The sequence below is a fragment of the Capricornis sumatraensis genome, chromosome 10, assembly GCF_032405125.1.
Source record: "Capricornis sumatraensis isolate serow.1 chromosome 10, serow.2, whole genome shotgun sequence".
In the NCBI taxonomy this organism is placed as follows: domain Eukaryota; kingdom Metazoa; phylum Chordata; class Mammalia; order Artiodactyla; family Bovidae; genus Capricornis; species Capricornis sumatraensis.
In genome coordinates, this window is record NC_091078.1 from 57,430,773 (window position 1) to 57,448,056 (window position 17,284).

The 17,284-nt window shown below is 44.8% G+C and overlaps 1 protein-coding gene across 4 annotated transcripts in view; it reads left to right on the top strand.

The window, feature by feature from the left end:
* XYLB (xylulokinase) overlaps positions 1 to 15,230 on the top strand; it is a 46,611-nt gene extending 31,381 nt beyond the window's left edge. Inside the window, exons 17-19 of one of the 4 annotated variants that reach the window (XM_068981839.1) lie at positions 1,285 to 1,372; positions 3,916 to 4,010; positions 14,535 to 15,230. In XM_068981839.1, the coding sequence (XP_068837940.1) occupies positions 1,285 to 1,372; positions 3,916 to 4,010; positions 14,535 to 14,660 (309 nt within the window). In that variant the 3' untranslated portion in view covers positions 14,661 to 15,230. Of the gene's footprint in view, positions 1 to 1,284; positions 1,373 to 3,915; positions 4,011 to 9,160; positions 9,522 to 14,534 lie in introns of those variants that run through there. The other 3 variants (XM_068981841.1, XM_068981842.1, XM_068981843.1) reach the window with 3 other exon arrangements.
* Positions 15,231 to 17,284: the final 2,054 nt, after the last annotated feature.

Sequence of the window (17,284 nt, forward strand, 5' to 3'; positions counted from 1 at the left end):
AAATTTTATTTATTTTTTGACTGTGCCCTGCAGCATGTGGGATCCTTGTTCCCTGACCAGGGATTAAACCTGCACTCCCTGCATTGGAAGGCACAGACTCTTAGCCACTGGACTGCCAGGGGAGCTCCAAGAGCAATTCTTTTTTTTTTTTTTTTTCTCACTTTTACTTGCATTTATTTTTTGCGGCATTTATTCCAGGGCCATAAGTTTTTGTTTCTTCCATTTCTTCTGGAATCTCTTTTTCTTTTGTGCAACCTCCTCTTCTGGTTTAGGAGCAATCTGTTCTTTTTCAGTAAGGATTGTCTCAATGTGGCAAGGAGAGCTTATGTATGGGTTGATCTGACTGTGAGATCTGTAAGTCCTGGGTCCCATCTTGGGGGCTTTGTTCACCTGGATATGTTCAATGACCAGAGAATCTGCATCTAAGTCCTTCTGTTCAGTCTCACTCTCTGCATTTTTAAGCATGTGCAGTACCAAGAGCAATTCTTTTGAGAGGCAGTCATGAAGTGTTAGCCAATACTCAGGACATGTGGGTGAGGGTGCACACCAGCCCAGTAAAGGGATCGGGAAGGACATCAACAATTCTGTCATTTAGTTGCCAAGTCGTGTCCGACCCTTTTGTGACCCCATGGACTGTAGGCTGTCAGGCTCTTCTGTCCATAGAATTTCCTGTGGCAAGAATATTGGAGTGGGTTGCCATTTCCTTCTCCAGGAGATCTTCCTGACCCAGGGATCAAACCCGTGTCTCCCTCATTGCAGGTGGATTTTTTTTTCTTTTTTTACTGCTGAGCCACTAGGGAAGCACATCCCCAATATCTCTCATCAACTAAGAATCTCGAGTCTTTTCCACGTGAGCTCCTCTTAGTACAGATCCTCTGTTTTAAACTAATATAATTTATCTGGGGGGACCTACATGGAAAGCTTTATGTTTATCCCTGTCAGACCTGCTCTTGTTGGTTTGGGTTTGTCTGAGCTTGTTAGTAATAGTCAGAGACCAAGCCGTCTCCACCTTGGCTGTTTGCTAAGCATTCAGTCTTTGTTAAAAAGGTTAAACAGTGCAGGGACAACCTGGAGACCTGTGGCCCTCCAATGGGGACTTCTCCCAGGTCACCCTGACCCTAGGATCACCAGGGTGGCATGGTCAAATGCTCTTCTTTTAAGGCAGTAGAGGTGGAATCGAAGGGATCAGAAGACATGAGAAAGGAGAGCCTGGAGAATTCAAGTCTATGTCCACATTCCCTCTGAGATACGACTCACCACAGTAAGAACCTCTGTCCTTTCCAGGTGCTTGCAGATGTGTTTGGTGCCCCCGTGTACATCATAGACACCGCCAACTCAGCCTGTGTGGGCTCTGCTTACCGAGCTTTCCACGGTAGGTGGATGGATGGGGGCAGACGCCTCTGGAAGCAGCTGGGGCACTGGCTGGGCTGAGGACAGTGGAAAGGGGAGATTGGGATGTTCCCAGTCTTTAGGAACATGGCAGGCTTCACTTTTCTCCCCTCCCAAACCCTCTGTGCCTTTATTCTTTACTTAAACTGGAAAAGAGAGACACAGTCCTAAATGAATGAAGCCTGCTCAGACATTGGTTGAGGGCCCTCGGGCTGAGTCTGGACAGCGGGTAGGTAGGAGGGGTAGATAACATCCAGAGCTGTCTTTTCAACGAGAGCGGGAAATGGACACAAGGGTGAATGCTTCAGAGCCGAGAAGTCCAGGACCCTGGACAGCTCCATGGGGGGAGCATGGCTCTGATGGAGGCATCGCAGAAACTAGAGGCATCGCAGAAACTAGGGGAGCAGCAAAGGCCCACAGGGATGTTGTTTTACCCATGTGGTCCATTTGCCGTTTCCTCTGCCTGCTCAGGTTGCCCACCCATGTACCTCAAGGGCTTCTGGCGGTTCCATTCTTCACACACTTATCCTTAACTTCTTAACACATTGTTTTTTTCTTTGAACATTGAGAATTAATCAGGGAGTGTAGCCTTCTCTTAATAAACTCTCATTCTTTCATTCCCTTCCCTCTCCCCTGTGTGCCTCATCCCACATGGTGCCAGCTCCGTATAAAGATCAGTGGGCAATTTATTTCTAGACTCTTGTTTTTAATCAAACTTTACATCCTGTTGACTTTTTATCTACACTTATCTTTGACTTTGTCTTTCTTTTCTTTTTTTTTGGTGACTCCCTTCAGTTCCTTTTTCCTTCTTCATTTCTATGCTAGTTTTGTTAGAGTATACAGCCTGAATACATTTTTAAGAAAAAATTCAGTAGGTGTTACTTTTCTGAGGGCTTACATGCCCACTCTCCCAAAGAATACTACCTTGGCTGGACAAAGGACTCTAAAATGTTTTTCTCAGAACTTTGAAAACTCCATTCCATAAGCTTCCAGCCTTCAGAGTGGTTCACTTTATGCTCCTTCTGCCAAAACAGGAAGGGAACTTCTCTTTGGGGCCTCCACTGCTATTCTGCACTGTTTTCCTTTCTTATTTTTCTGTGCCACCTTTTTCTTTTCCTGCACTGCTTGGCTTGTGGGATCTTAGTTCCCTGACCAGGGACTGAACCAGGCCCTGGCAATGAGAGTGCTGAGTGCTAACCAGTGGACAGCCAGGGAATTCTCTTCTGTGCCTGTTTAGTTGCCAGAGGTTACCTATGGATACTGCCCTGTACTGCCATCTAAAACTAAACCCTGAGCTAAGTCCTGGAATACCAGTTTCCACTTTATGTCCACATCCATTCTCTCCAGCTATGTCTAGGGACAAAAACCAGTCACACAAAGCCAGGCTGTGAGTGGAGGGGGACCAGAGTCTTTGGAGAAGTCTCTCTGGGGGCCACCCCACCATCCACTGGCCCCTCATCCACACAGCTCTGGACTGGGATATTCCAGCATTCCGCGAGAGAACCAGGCCTCGCATCTTTAGTGGGCCCTCCTTCCCTCTTGTGGTCTTGAGTTTCCCTTCCGTCTGATACTGCTCCTTAATTTGCTTGGAAATTCCTCGTTGTTCCTTGCCCACCTACGGCCGCCTTCCCTCTTTCCAGGCCCATCTCTCCTTTGCCTGGTGAGCATTTACTGAGTGCCTCCTGGATGCAGGCAGTGTGCTAGACCCCAGGGCTCCAGCGGAGACCAAGTCCTGGCCTCCCAGAACTTCCATCTCAGGAAGGGAGAGACCTTAAATCTGTGGTGGCAGTGTGGCATGCCCTGAGGAAAGCGGAAGGTGCTCAGGGGTGGCAGGGATATTCTTAGAGGCCACTTCTTTGGAAAGAGAGGAGGGATCATTCCGCACAGTGGAAAGGCTCTGAGCAGAAGGAATTGTGAAGCTGGGGTGACTGCAATGCAGTGAGCGGTGGGGAGAGTGGAGTCGCGTGAGGGAGGGGAGGCAGGCAGACCCTCCCCTCTGTCAGAGGTTAGAGGTTAGCTGCCTCCTAATACACACTTCAGGCAAACTAGGCCCTGCTGAGAAGGAGGGCTGCTTGCGAAACTTTTCTTCTCTTTCTCCCCCTTTTTAAGATGGTTTCATGGAGGTGCAATTTATATAATATAAAAAACATCACCCATACTTGACTATACAATTCAGTGTTTTTCAGTAACTTTACTAAGTTGTGGGACTTCTCTGGTGGTCCAGTGGTTAAGAATCCACCATCCAATGCAGGGGACACGGATTTGATCCCTGATAGGGAAACTAAAATCCCTCAGGCCTCTGAGCAACTGAGCCTACACTCTGCAACAAGAGATGCCCGTGTGCTGCAACAAAGACTCGGCACAGCCAATATAAAGGAAAAACAAAACAAAATACTTTCTTAAGTTGTACAACTGTCACCGTAATCCAGTTTTAGAACATATTCTCACTCCAAAGATAAAATGCTATTTCCGGGTAACGCCTTCATTTGCAATATGCACTGATACAAAATGAGCTGTCCCTTCTAGGCCTTGCAGCTGGAACAGACATGCCCTTCGCAGAGACTGTGAAGTTAGCCCCAGATCCCAGATTAGTTGCAACCCCAACCCCAGGAGCGTCTCAGGTAAGAGACCATCCAAATGTATTTGTGGCACTTGCATTGTGAAAAACCCATCTAGGTTCTTATTTCCAAAAGGTAAGTATTTTCTTTGTCACCTACATTACAGTTGATGTGCTCAACTGAAGAGGAAATCTACTTTTTTTTTTTTTCTAATTGTCAAAAAAATAGAGCAAAGGAAGCAGGTTGTCTCTGAGATTCAGAGATTCCTCTAATCTTGTAGCCCCAGGGATCAGATGGCTCACTAGGCGCGTCTTCCTTGCTCTGATGCCTTGGAGTGGGTGCCTGCTTCTAATTCACAGGGTTACAGAAGCCACTGAAAGATTCTGTCACTTAAGCATAAGACATGCTGGGTTTCTACCGCTTAGGTCTGAAGTCTGGATCCAAGACAACTGTGTGGTTCCTCAGTCGGGGAACACAGACCCCACTTGCTACAGGTTGCTGTCCTGCAAAGCAGACCCTGAGTTGTTGATGAGGATGCAGGATATTTATGGGCTTCCCTGCTGGCTCAGACAGTAGACAGTCTGCCTGCAATGCAGGAGACCTGGGTTCGATCCCTGGGTAGGGAAGATCCCCTGAAGAAGGGAATGGCTACCCATTCCAGTCTTCTTGCCCTGGAGAATTCCATGAACAGAGGAGCCTGGTGGGCTGCAGATGGGGTCTCGAAGAGTCGGACACGACTGAGCAACTAACGCTTTCACATGTAGGAGATTTATGCGGGGGCACTCTTGGAATCTGCATGTGTGGAAGGGCAAAGAGGCAGGGCTGGGCCGAGGTGGGAGAGGAGCTGCTGCAGGGCCACCTCAGAGGAGTCCTCGGCCCATCCTACAGGAAGTTCTGAAGCTGGGATGACTCTTTCGAGTTTTATGCAGTTGTAGCGAGGGGCAGTCTAGATAGTTTGCACCACCTTTCCAGTTTGCAGAAGGTTCTTGCAGCCCCAGAGCAGGGGCGACTCAAACAGAGGGCTTTATTACTCACAGTACCGCAGGTGCTATAGGCTCCATGTCTGTATCAGTGCTCCTTGGCCTTGAAGAGCCATGGGGCAGTGTGGAGTGGACCCACGTGGATAGTGTGCTCTCACTGTGTCTGTGACCCAACTGGGGGGTCCCAAGCTTAGGAATCCCCCAGCATCATAAAGGAGCTGCCAACAAACCGGTCCAGCCTTGGCCCTCAAAAGAGTCATTGTCTTTCTGATCCTGGTCAGCACACCAATTTCCCGTCTCTCCATCTTCCAAGGCTGTTTGCTATACAAACACCCTTGAAGAGATAGTCAGGAACAAAAGCTGTCACAAGATGTGTAGAAACACCCTGGAGAACTGTCTGCCCGCCTGTCTTGGGAGCAGAAGCTCCTACTTTCCAGGTGTCTAGATAACCCGCCCACATGGGTCTGCCCAGGCTTCCATTACTTTCTGTTGTGTGTGTCCTGTTTAAAAGGCAGCTCAATGCAGTTGAGCCTGCCTTGAGATAAAGGGCCTTTGAGTTCTGATTCTTATCATGCTTCTCCCTCCCCATGTGACCTTCACATGACCTTGACCTGCCTCCTCATCTGCAAACTTGTGTTTCTGCATCTGGGAACTGGGGACATCTGTCCAGGCTGCTTTTAACCTACTCATTGTGAGGCTTAAGAAGAATCCTTGTCTAGCACGGGTTTATTATACAACAGGAGGTCAGATGGTGCTGCTAGGATTGGTTCAGCGGTTCAGCAGTGTCAGGGCTCTGGGTCAGGTTCTTTAACGTTCTCTAGATCAGCAGTGGACAAAGGGAACATCATGAGAGCCACGTATGTCATTTAAATTATCCGGTAGTCTCATTAAAAAAAAAGTGACTAACTTTAATATATTTAATTCAAAATGTCCAAAATACTGTCATTTCAACATGTAATTGATAAGAAAAGTTGCTCGTGTGCTGTTTTACTGTGTGTGTGTGTGTGTATGGATGAGCTTTGAAATCTGGTGTGTATTTTCTTCTAGCGGCAGCAGTCACATTTCAAGCTCCCAGGACCGCATTTAGCTTGTGGCTGCCCTATCGGATGGTGCTGTGCTAGGTATATTGCACACGACCACAGGATGTTTGCAGTTGCTTCTAACATCCTGTCCATCCACAGCTGTATTCAAAGGCAGGAATCCGAGCATGCCTTTGGGCAGAGAGGGTCTCCTCACACACTCTTGCTAATCAGGGAGAAACATATTACTCTGTTCCCCGCAACTCCCCCAACGGATGACACTTGGTTATACAGTCAGCCTGGGGTAGAGTCTGGCTGCTCTTTTATCCTCTCTAGAAGGAGGCCAGCAAGGAAGAAGGTAGTTGGGGAAAGCTTTAGGGTAACAAACAGCTGCGACTGCCTCATGACAGGTGGCGAATACTCAATGTGTGTCCTGCCACTTTCCCTGGCTTGTTTATGACCAGTCGCTAATAGCTCATGGAAGTCTTTACCGTTAAACCCAAGTGCAACCTCAGAATCCTTCTCAGCACTAGGTGGCAAGCAGTGACAGCCTGTGATTGTTGGCACAAGTGACTTATTTGAGGACTGGATTGTAAACAACCTTGAGAGCCGGGCAGCATCCTCTGTTTGCCTTCTATGGCGCACCTGTATGCTCAAGTGGAAACTCAAGACAGGAACAGTATTTTCCTTGTAGGCTCAGCTGAATGTTCCAATTTCCTCCTTGGAGAGGAGATCAAAGGCTCCCTTAGTTCCCCAATGAGTTCATGGGCAGAGGCCCTGTTGCATAATCAGTTGCTAAAGTCCTTGACTTAGGGGCCAGTTAAGCCAAATTGAGATTGGCATGACCTCCTAGTGGTATATGTGAGTCCCATGGAAATATGGATCCCTGATCTTCAGTGTTGCTGGTCTGTGATGTCTTATCTGTAACACTCACTGACCTGAACTGCCAGGCTTACACTTGTGCAAGCTACAGGTGAAAAGAGCTTTAAACAAAAGGAATGAAGAGGAAGAATGTGGGCTTGTGTTTCTTTCTGGCCCTTTTTCCCTTGTTGGTTTTTTGGTTTGGGTTTAATTTTATTATATAGCACACTATGTACATAATTTTGTAGTCCATTTTAGGTTTTTTTCTTTTAGCCCCTTTAGCCACAGACTTTATTGTTTGAATATCTGCAACTATTACTCTATTGACAGATTTTAATTTTACAAATCTCTACATTCCATATTGCAAGTTCTCTTCACTTTCCATTTTATGCCTCAAAGAGATATTCCCCCAAATCACTGTTTGCCTGATTGTGTTAAAGCATTCTTTCAGATGTATCCACTTTTAAAATTCTATATTACAACCAAGTATTTATATTCTTAAAAATGTGCCTAGATGTTATTTTTAATGACTACATAATATTCTGACTGGCTGATGAACCACATTTCTCAAGCATTTTCCATGTCTTAAGAGCAGTTGCTTCTAGTTTTTTGATTATAATTAACCCTATGTGGGTAAAGGATTAACAAAACCTTTCCCTGTTCTGCATGATAATTTGACTTTTGGTTAATGTTCTAGCTCTGCTTCCTTTGAGACAGTAAAAATGGAATGTCAACAGTGTTACTAGGCAACATTCAGTTCAGTTCAGTTCAGTCACTCAGTCATGTCCGACTCTTTGTGACCCCATGAATCGCAGCACGCCAGGCCTCCCTGTCCATCACCAACTCCCAGAGTTCACTCAGACTCACGTCCATCAAGTCAGTGATGCCATCCAGCCATCTCATCCTCTGTCATCCCCTTCTCCTCCTGCCCCCAATCCTTCGCAGCATCAGAGTGTTTTCCAGTGAGTCAACTCTTCGCATGCGGTGCCTGAAGTACTGGAGCTTCAGCTTTAGCATCATTCCTTCCAAAGAAATCCCAGGGCTGATCTCCTTCAGAATGGACTGGTTGGATCTCTTTGCAGGGGACTCAAGGGACTCTCAAGAGTCTTCTCCAACACCACAGTTCAAAAGCATCAATTCTTTGGCGCTCAGCTTTCTTCACAGTCCAACTCTCACATCCATACATGACTACCGGGAAAACCATAGCCTTGACTAGATGGACCTTTGTTGGCCAAGTAATGTCTCTGCTTTTGAATATGCTATCTAGGTTGGTCATAACTTTCCTTCCAAGGAGTAAACGTCTTTTAATTTCATGGCTGCAATCACCATCTGCAGTGATTTTGGAGCCCCCCAAAATAAAGTCTGACACTGTTTCCTCTGTTTCCACATCTATTTCCCATGAAGTGATGGGACCAGATGCCATGATCTTCATTTTCTGAATGTTGAGCTTTAATCCAACTTTTTCACTCTCCTCTTTCACTTTCATCAAGAGGCAACATTACTTACGGCCATATGGCCTTGAATGAGGAAACTACATCATAGGTGGGAAAACACAGATACCTAAGGGTAAGTCAGACTTACCTGAGTGCTGTGACCTCTTACAGGCACGCCTCTTTCCCACGGAGGTGTTGGGAGAGATACTTCTGTGGGAAGTGAGGCTACTGCATCTGTAAGATGTGGATTTCATCTCCTTGCATCTGAGCTGTGACCTGGGGGGTAGGGAGGGAAGGAGGCAGGGAGGCAAAGAGACTCTTCCCTGGACACCTGTACAAACTGTTCATGGGCCCCTTCAGCCACTGTGCCAGCACTCATGTTTCCCCAGTATATTCTGTTGAGGGTCAGGGTGTAACCCACGGTAGTCTTATGAGTCTGAATGTTTAGTGGTGTCTGAGAAGACCCTTGGTGTACCTAGCACCATACATTTAGGATTATTTCTTTAGGGGAGCTTTGCGGAGTGGAATAACCAGGTCGAAAGCTATGGGCTTTTTTGAGCCCCTTTATCCAAATGTAAAGTTGAGGTGATTTCCAAAAGTGTTGCACCACCAACTTCTACCAACTATACAAAGAGACAGTCATTTCCAGGCACCTTCCTCAGAATTTTTTAATGTTTTGTAGATTTAAAAACAAAAATTGGTTTCTTGTCTTAGTTCCCGTGTTTTAAAGATCTTAAACTAGAGGTTGGGGAATGACTACCATTTCCTCTTTCATGAATTGACACTTCTCTTTTGTCTGCCCAGCAAAAGAATTAAATTGCAAGTGAGCAGGATGAAAAAGTTTTTAAACTGTTAATTTACAAAGAAGTGTAAGAGGCACTTCCCTTCCCCATCCTAAACTGCTCTTTCCACCTCTCCAGGTCTATGAGGCCCTCCTCCAGCGGTATGCCATGCTTGAGCAGAGAATCCTGAGCCAGACCCGGGGGCCTCCAGAGTGAATTCTGCAGGCCCAGGCCCCCGACCCCACTTGGAGATGTGGCCTTGGACAGCTGGGATCCTCTTTCCTATTCTGGGCAGCTTTGCCCTCCCCGCTTCCCCACCTGATTCCAGCCCTGCCCAGGACCACCTTAAAGCCCATCTTAGCACATTCTTCTGAACCCAGATGGGCTGCTTGTGTCCCCGTGCCATTGTGCCCAGGGCAGGAAAGCATCTCTCTTTTCCTGTCTTTATCCCAGGAGGCAAGATAACACTGAGCTTGGGATATATCCAAGAAAAATTGTGACTTTTCCCCTTTCAGGACCTAAATCAACAGATTGGGAAAGACAAAGTGAAATAAATAGATTCTTTCCTCTTTATTCACCAGTTTTCAGGATGATAAGTTGATCCCTGAGCATCCTCTGAAAGCAATTAGGTTTTTAGTATCAGTATGATATGTTTATCATACTTTGTATGTCTTAATCCATTGCAGTGATTCTTCTTCTTTTTGTCTTCTTTCTGATAGTCATTCCCTCCAACTTTTTTCCTGCTTTCCTTGTGTGTGTGTGCGCGCTCAGTCGTGTTCAACTCTGGATGCCATGGACTGTAGCCACCTGGCTCCTCTGTCCATGGGATTTCCCAGGCAAGAATGCTGGAGTGGGTTACCATTTTCTTCTCCACCTGCTTTCCTTATTTATCATTCATTCTTTCTTCTTTACTGAGCCTTCTGCCCTGTCTACCCTTTAATTATTGCTGGGCCCCAAATCTCTGTTCTCATTCCTCCTTCCCTCCGATTCTGTCCCCTCTTGTTGGATGATTTCATCTAGCCTTGGACTTCAACTGCTCCTTAAATACTAGTTATACCCAGCTCTGTGTTTCCAGCCACAACTCTCTTTGGAGTTGGTCAGCATTCTCACAGGGGTACTTCAGTCGCAACTTATCTTCCCATGCCCTTCCCCAAACCTCCTTGTCTAGAGTTCGTGTTTCATCCATTCATTCATTCAGGAACCCAAACTCAGAACTCAGATATCTGCTTTCCCACCTCAGATCAGTCACCAAGTAACTTAGGTTATTCCTTCAGTAATCCCTTAAAAGTAGCTCCTAGCTCTCCATCCCTCCATGTTTTCCTTTAGACCCTTTTATTCCTTGCTGAAATTATTGCAAAAGCCTCCGTAGAAAGTCCTCTGTGACCTGCCTCCTGCAAAATCCTCCAGATTTTTCTGTTGCTACAGGCCTGCACCTAAGTTGGACTTGCGTTAAACCAAACTACCTGTGGTCTCATCCAGAGGACACAAATGCTGCAACAGGTTTGAGACCTAGAGGATCAGGGCAAAGACTAGTGAGAAGTCAAGGGAAGGATTTTAGAGGTTTAAGTAGGAGAAGAGATATCACATCTGAAAAAGATGAAGTCATCTTGAAAGGGAGTGATACCCTTTCTAAGCTTGATGGATGAAGGCAAAAAAAGGAAGCAAGAAGCTGAAGATCACAGCCCATCAACAGCAGGTCAAAGATTCAGAAGAACTCTCCCCCCACCTCACCACCACTTGGACATTACTTATTAAAGAAATTCCGTTACCAACCAACAAACAAGGAGTCTCCTACCAAAAAACAGAGGAAGTCGCTCAATCCACTCGTCATTTTACCCCTGCCCCCATGGAGTTGCCCATTATTATAGGGACATCAACATAAACAGAAAAAGGAGCTGATTATACAAATATGAGAAGAAAAGTGAGAATCATAAGTTTTAAAGCTAATGAAATACTTCACGTAAAAAGCAACAAAAGGTAAATTATAACAACCCTCTAACATGAACTTCAAAAAATAAGAAACAGTTGTGGCTATGAAAGAATACCACAGATCAGAAATCTAGAAACTCAGAATAAAAATGAAAATGTGAACAACAGATAACGTGAAAAGAGAATGGCCCAAACTTGGGAAAGAATTTGAACAGAAAGGTAAAATCACCCTAGATGGTGCAGACTAAATTCCAGCATATCCAAATGAAAATAGGAATGACTGCAAGTGCTATAAATCTTATAGAAGATAAGAAAGAAAGAAGCCAAGACAGCAAAAATAGCGTGAAGAGCTGGAAAGGCCCAGAAGGAAAATGACAGACAAAGAAGATAGGCAAGGAAAAATAACACAGGCAAAATTGGAGCTTTGAAGCCAAAAGATAAAACAATGAAACAGTTAATATTTAAAACTATCCAAAGAGGAAGTCCTGGAAACAGAAGATCTGAATTCGTGTCTTGAATAGGCCTGTCTTGTTACTTGGAAAATTGACTCAGAATGATCAGCTGAGATACTTCCTAGCAAACTATTATCCTTTGAAGATGAGGGGGATTTTTCTATAGGCCAAAAGGCCAGAAAAGTCTCCAAAAAGATCAGGTTGGCATCAAAAAGTGAGGTAGCAGTGGAGGAACATGTTCAAGAAACTCAGAGAAAAAATACGAACGGAGTGTTTTCTGTCTAGCTAAACTGCCCTTTCAGAGAAGGCAATGGCACCCACTCCAGTACTCTTGCCTGGAAAATCCCATGGACGGAGGAGCCTGGTGGGCTGCAATCCATGGGGTCACTAAGAGTCAGGCACGACTGAGCGACTTCACTTTCACTTTTCACTTTCATGCATTGGAGAAGGAAATGGCAACCTGCTCCAGTGTTCTTGCCTGGAGAATCCCAGGAACGGGGGAGCCTGGTGGGCTGCCATCTATGGGGTCGCACAGAGTTGGACACGACTGAAGCAACTTAGCAGCAGCAGCAAACTGCCCTTTAAGTATCAAGGATGTGTTTTTAAAAGTTTTAATCATGCAAGAGCTCAGGAAATATTGTACACATGACTCCTCAGTATTCTAAAACAAGCCTCATCCAATTAGGAGATCATTGGGGAAACTTCAGCAAAAGGATTGCTAGTGAGCAATGAATCGATTTAGATCTAAGACTAAAGTGAAAGTGGGGATTGGGGTGGGGGAAGAGTATCAAACGGTACATGTTTTGACAAGGTAGAAGTAACAACTAAATTAAAAAGAAAAAGACAGTATGAAGAGCTGTCATGGGAATTCCCTGGTGGTCAAGTGGCTAAGACTCTGTTCTCCCAATGCAGAAGGCCTGGGTTTGATCCCTTGTCAGGGAACTAAATCCCACTAAGACCTGGTGTAGCCAAATAAGTAAATAAATAGATAAATTTAAAAAATAAATTATATATATATATTTATAACCTCAAAGAGCTCTGTTGCAAAGGCGAAATGTGCAAGTCAAAGTACTCTGAGGCAAAGGGAAAACATAAAGCAAAATTTCAGAGTGTCCAAAAAAGTGATTGAGGGAATTTCCTGATGGTCCAGTGGTTAGGACTTGGGCATTTTCACTGTCTCTGTTCGATCCCTGGTAGGGGAAATGAGATCTTGCAAGTTGCACAGTGGGGCAAAAATAAAAATGTTGAAGACCTGGGTGTAAAATACTTATAAAACTTACAGAAATGTGTTAAGAAAAATTAATGGAGAGAAAAAAGATTGATAATGAAATTTATAGGATATAATTAAAACAGTGATAGGTGAAGGATAGCTTTGTAATACTGGAACACTGATAAAAATAAAACAGTAAGAGTTAAATGAATTAAAAATACAGGAAAAAATATGTCAACTCTACCCAATAAAAAAAAGACAACGTTTCTTGTTTGTTTGTTTGTTTGTTTTTTAACTGAAGGATAAATGTTTTACAGAATTGTGTTGGTTTCTGCCAAACATCAACATGAATCAGCCATAGGTATACATATGTCCCCTGACATTGTATTTCTTTTATCTCCCCAAAGTCCATTTCTAAAGTGTTTCATTCTCTCTTCATGATGTTCCTGTTTCCAAATGTCTTTCAGCATGTTTATAATAGCTTTTAAACAATTCCTTGACTGTTAGTAACATCATCTGTGCCATTTCTGTCCATTTCTAATGGCTGATTTTTCTCCTGATGGGTTACATTTTCCTGCTTCTTCTCACATTTAGTAATTTTAAAAATTAAATGTTGGGCATTGTAAATTCCTTCATGGTACAATGCCAGATTTGTTGAATTCTTTTAAAAAGGGGTTGGGTTGACCTGTTGTCTGGTGAAAGTGAAGTTGCTCAGTCATGTCCAACTCTTTGCGACCCCATGGACTGCAGCCTCCCAGGCTCCTCCATCCATGGGATTTTCCAGGCAAGAGTACTGGAGTGGGGTGCCATTGCCTTCTCCAGGGGAGCTTCCCGACTCAGGGATTGAACCTGGGTCTCCCACATTGCAGGTGGACACTTTACCCTCTAAGCCACCAGGGACCAGCTTGATCACGGCAAGGCTCGGTAGTGTGGATTTACAGTGGCCTTGACTCTAGGGCTGGTTCAGCTCCACTGCCCTTGGAGCGACTCTCTTCTGAGTCTTTACTCTCGGTGTCCTGGGTGTTGAGTAAGGACTTGTCCACTTTAACCAGTTAGAAATAAAAAGTGTTCTGTGCCAGTCTTGGAGCTATTCAGCTTGCTTGCTTTCTTCCCTCATGGAGTTTGATTCTAAGGATGTGAAACCTTGAATTCAGCAAAAGCCCCAGGAGACTTGTCTGCAGACCTGCAGCTTTCTCACTGCAGGGCCCTCCTCTCTCTACTCTGCTCCTTCAGTTTCCTCATCTCCAACCTCTCTCTCCGATCCCAGCTCTACAAGGTGGCCAGGTTCTGCTTGTTAATGCACTTCCTGTACTGTGGACTGGAATGTGTCTCCAGGCAGAAGGCAGGGGCAATCATAAGCCTCACTTCAACTATTTCTCTTTTCACAGAGATTTCAGTATGGTACAAAATCCAAAGATAGTTGACTCCTATCTTTTGTCCAGTTTTCTTGTCATGGCTCCGAAGGGCAAGTAACTGGAAGTAAAACATCTTATCCAGCACTTCCAGAGGTTTCTCCACCTTGTAGGAGCCTGACCTAAAAAGGAGGCTTGGCCTCTCAGTTTTAAGAGTTCACAAGGACGGACTATTCTAGTTTTTTCTGTTCTTACTAGAGGCTCTTTGATTCACTCACTATTGAATTGAAGGAAAAAACCCCTTCTAGTTTCACTCTGTTCTTAAGTTACTGAGTCAGTGCTTTACAGTGAATATCTCTTAGCTATTTTGGGATTCTGCATTTCCCAGGTACGTTTTCCACCTCATTCCTCAGCTTCCCCTTGCACAGAGACTAGCCCATGAAGCTTTTATTGCTGTTGGTACTTATCTCGATTCGTTTGTATTTTGGTGTTTTGGGGGAAACCTTGTCACCTGGTTTTATTGTAAATGTACATGGATTTTCTGTTCTTTTTTTTCTTCTTCCATCTAGTTACTCTGTGAGAATTTTGGAAGATTCCAAAGGTATGCAGCCACCAACCTAGCCCCCATCTTCTCAGAATCTGGTAGAAGTTTTAAGAGCTTAAATGTAATTTATCAGGCTCTCTCTCTGCAATAATAGAAGGATGTATCAAAATGCAGCCTCCATTAGCCAGTGTCACTAAGCTACTATAATAAGTATAGCTTGCTTCTTGACCCCCAGCAGAGTTACAGTATGAGTGAGAAATAAACTTTGTTGTTTTGAGCCACTGGGGTTTGGGGATTTTCCATTAGCATAGCCTAGTCTAATCTGTTATAAGAGCTATGGAAAGTTACCTTTTTACCTAATTACCATCCAAGCCAATTAATTTAGTTGACCTCAAGGTAGTCACCACTAAGTTAAGACAGGATGGGAAGAAGAACTGGGGGGACAAGAAAGAAAAGAAAACAGTTTTGAAATGTCTGGGAAATAACTTTTGAAGTTGATGGCACATGGGACAGAGTGGAAGTAAATAGATGCGTTTGGGGAGAATTGTATTGCCAAAAAAAACCCCATGCACCCATCCGATTAATGTTACCCCCTGAAATTGTTTAATGTACTGGTAATTTAATGTACCTGAATTACCCACTAATATATACTCATGTATGTTTCCCATAGTTCTCATAATTACCCCCTATGGTATATCTCTATAATCAGGGCCTTTCATGAGCTGAAACAGGCTGGGGCTACTTCTGTGTGTTTAAGTAGAGGTCTCTAAATAAAATTACAAAAATTGTGCTTCCTTTAAGAGTTTATCTTGCCAATTAAATGCACTTAAGCTTCACAATAGAATGTGTTATAACTATACAGATACCAAGTAGTATAACGCCATAGTCTTCTGTCTTCTCTAATTAACTTGCTATGGAAGGATTCCATGCTCAGCTGTTTCTTCCTGATCCCTTGGTTTCCCACCTTGATCACTGAGGGAGGAAGAAAACGGGAAGAGGTTCGAACACACAGAATTCCTGAATGGCAGAATTCCCTGCCGTAAATTTTAGAGCGGACATATGTTGGGTTTTTGCCTTTCAACTTCCCATCATCTCATGCTTGATATTTGAGATACCCAGGATCACCTTCCCTAACAGCCTGTGGGCACGTGAGCAAATGGTGGTTGAGACAGGCTAATCCTATGAGCCTAACAACATGGATTTCAGCTCTGCAAGAGAATCATGGGAAGAGGATTCCAGCCTTGCCAGTGGGGAGTTTGGGGTGAGGGTGGGGGTCTAAGGCAGAAACCACCTTAATGTGTCTTGGGAACAGAAAGTAGGTCAGTGTGTCTGGCTGATGATGGTGAGATGGTGGAGGAAATAGGGCTGTTCATATACCAGTTAGCCATCATAACAGGAAGCCATGGGAGGATTTGAAGCACGGGAGAAATGTGAAGGGAGTCCCATTTTGAAAAGATCATTTCAGTTGCTATCGAGAACATACAGCCAGGCAAGGATGAAAGCAGGTGACAAGACATGATTTTAGTTCACTGCTGTTGCAGTGGTCCACAAGTGAGACAGTGGGTGGTGACAGTGTATTTGGAAGAGAAGTGGACTGATGGCGGATGTGTTTCTGAAACTAGATTGCTGATGGACTGATTATGGGAGGAATCAAGAATTACATAAACTTTCAACTTGAACTATTGGCTGGTTATGCCATTGACTCAGACAGGCACAACCGGAGGAGCAGATTTGTTGGGGAATGAGGAACTCTGCTTTAGTTACGGCAAGTTCTAGATACCTGATAGGCTGCCCAATAGGGATGTCAGGTAAGCATTTGGTTATATGAATTTGAAGTTCCCAGAGATGCCAGGGTGGAAGACACAGATGTGTTGGCTGTTTGAACCACCCCGAGCCTTTATTTTGATACCCTACCTGCTGCGGAGTAGCAGAGAAGCAGCCAGTCTAATTGTTGGCACACAGATTATGGCTGCTACCTTCCAGCAGGAAGGAGGCAGTGATTTATCTTCCCTTCCAAGGAATGGCAGTTGCTTTTCTTGTCATGTGTCCAGCAGTATAGCATCCTATAATCTGCAAGTAACTCCCAAGTGTGGTCCCTGAGGTGTTCCTAGTGCTGTGGAAACGAGGGGTGGTGGGCCCTCATTTCAACTTCATTGATACACTTTCTACAAAGTGGACTTTTACATAAGATCTTGTTTGAATAGGTTTCTGCTATTTAAAAAATGTAGAGCATGGAAGGAATCTAGCCTACTCACATTTTCCCCTTTATTTAGCCTCCTTGCTTTCTGTAAAAGGAAACTGAGGCTCAGAGAAGTGAAACAACTCAGACTTCCAGGCTCCACCTCGAGCCTGGCTCCTCTTGTCCTGCTCCAAGAAAGGTGGCAAATCAGGAGCAGCCAGAGGACCATTTCTGTACCGAAGGATTCCGCCCTTCATCCCTGAGATGTGAGCGGGCTTTCCCTCTTTAGCTGGGAGCTTTGTCTGCTGCTGCTGCTAAGTCGCTTCAGTCGTGTCCTACTCTGCGACGCTATGGACAGCAGCCCACCAGGCTCCTCTGTCCATGGGATTCTCTAGGCAAGAATACTGTAGTGGGTTGCCATTTGCTTCTCCATCATGACCCTCCCAAGCCCTGATTGTGGTAAGGATGGTAGAAACCGACACAGAAGACAAGGGGCTCTCAAGCAGCCGTTTGGGGAGTGAAGAGGGTAGCAGAGACACTCGCTGGACAAGCTCAACTACGGGAACAACAGAACAGTTTTAAAGGCGCAGATTAAA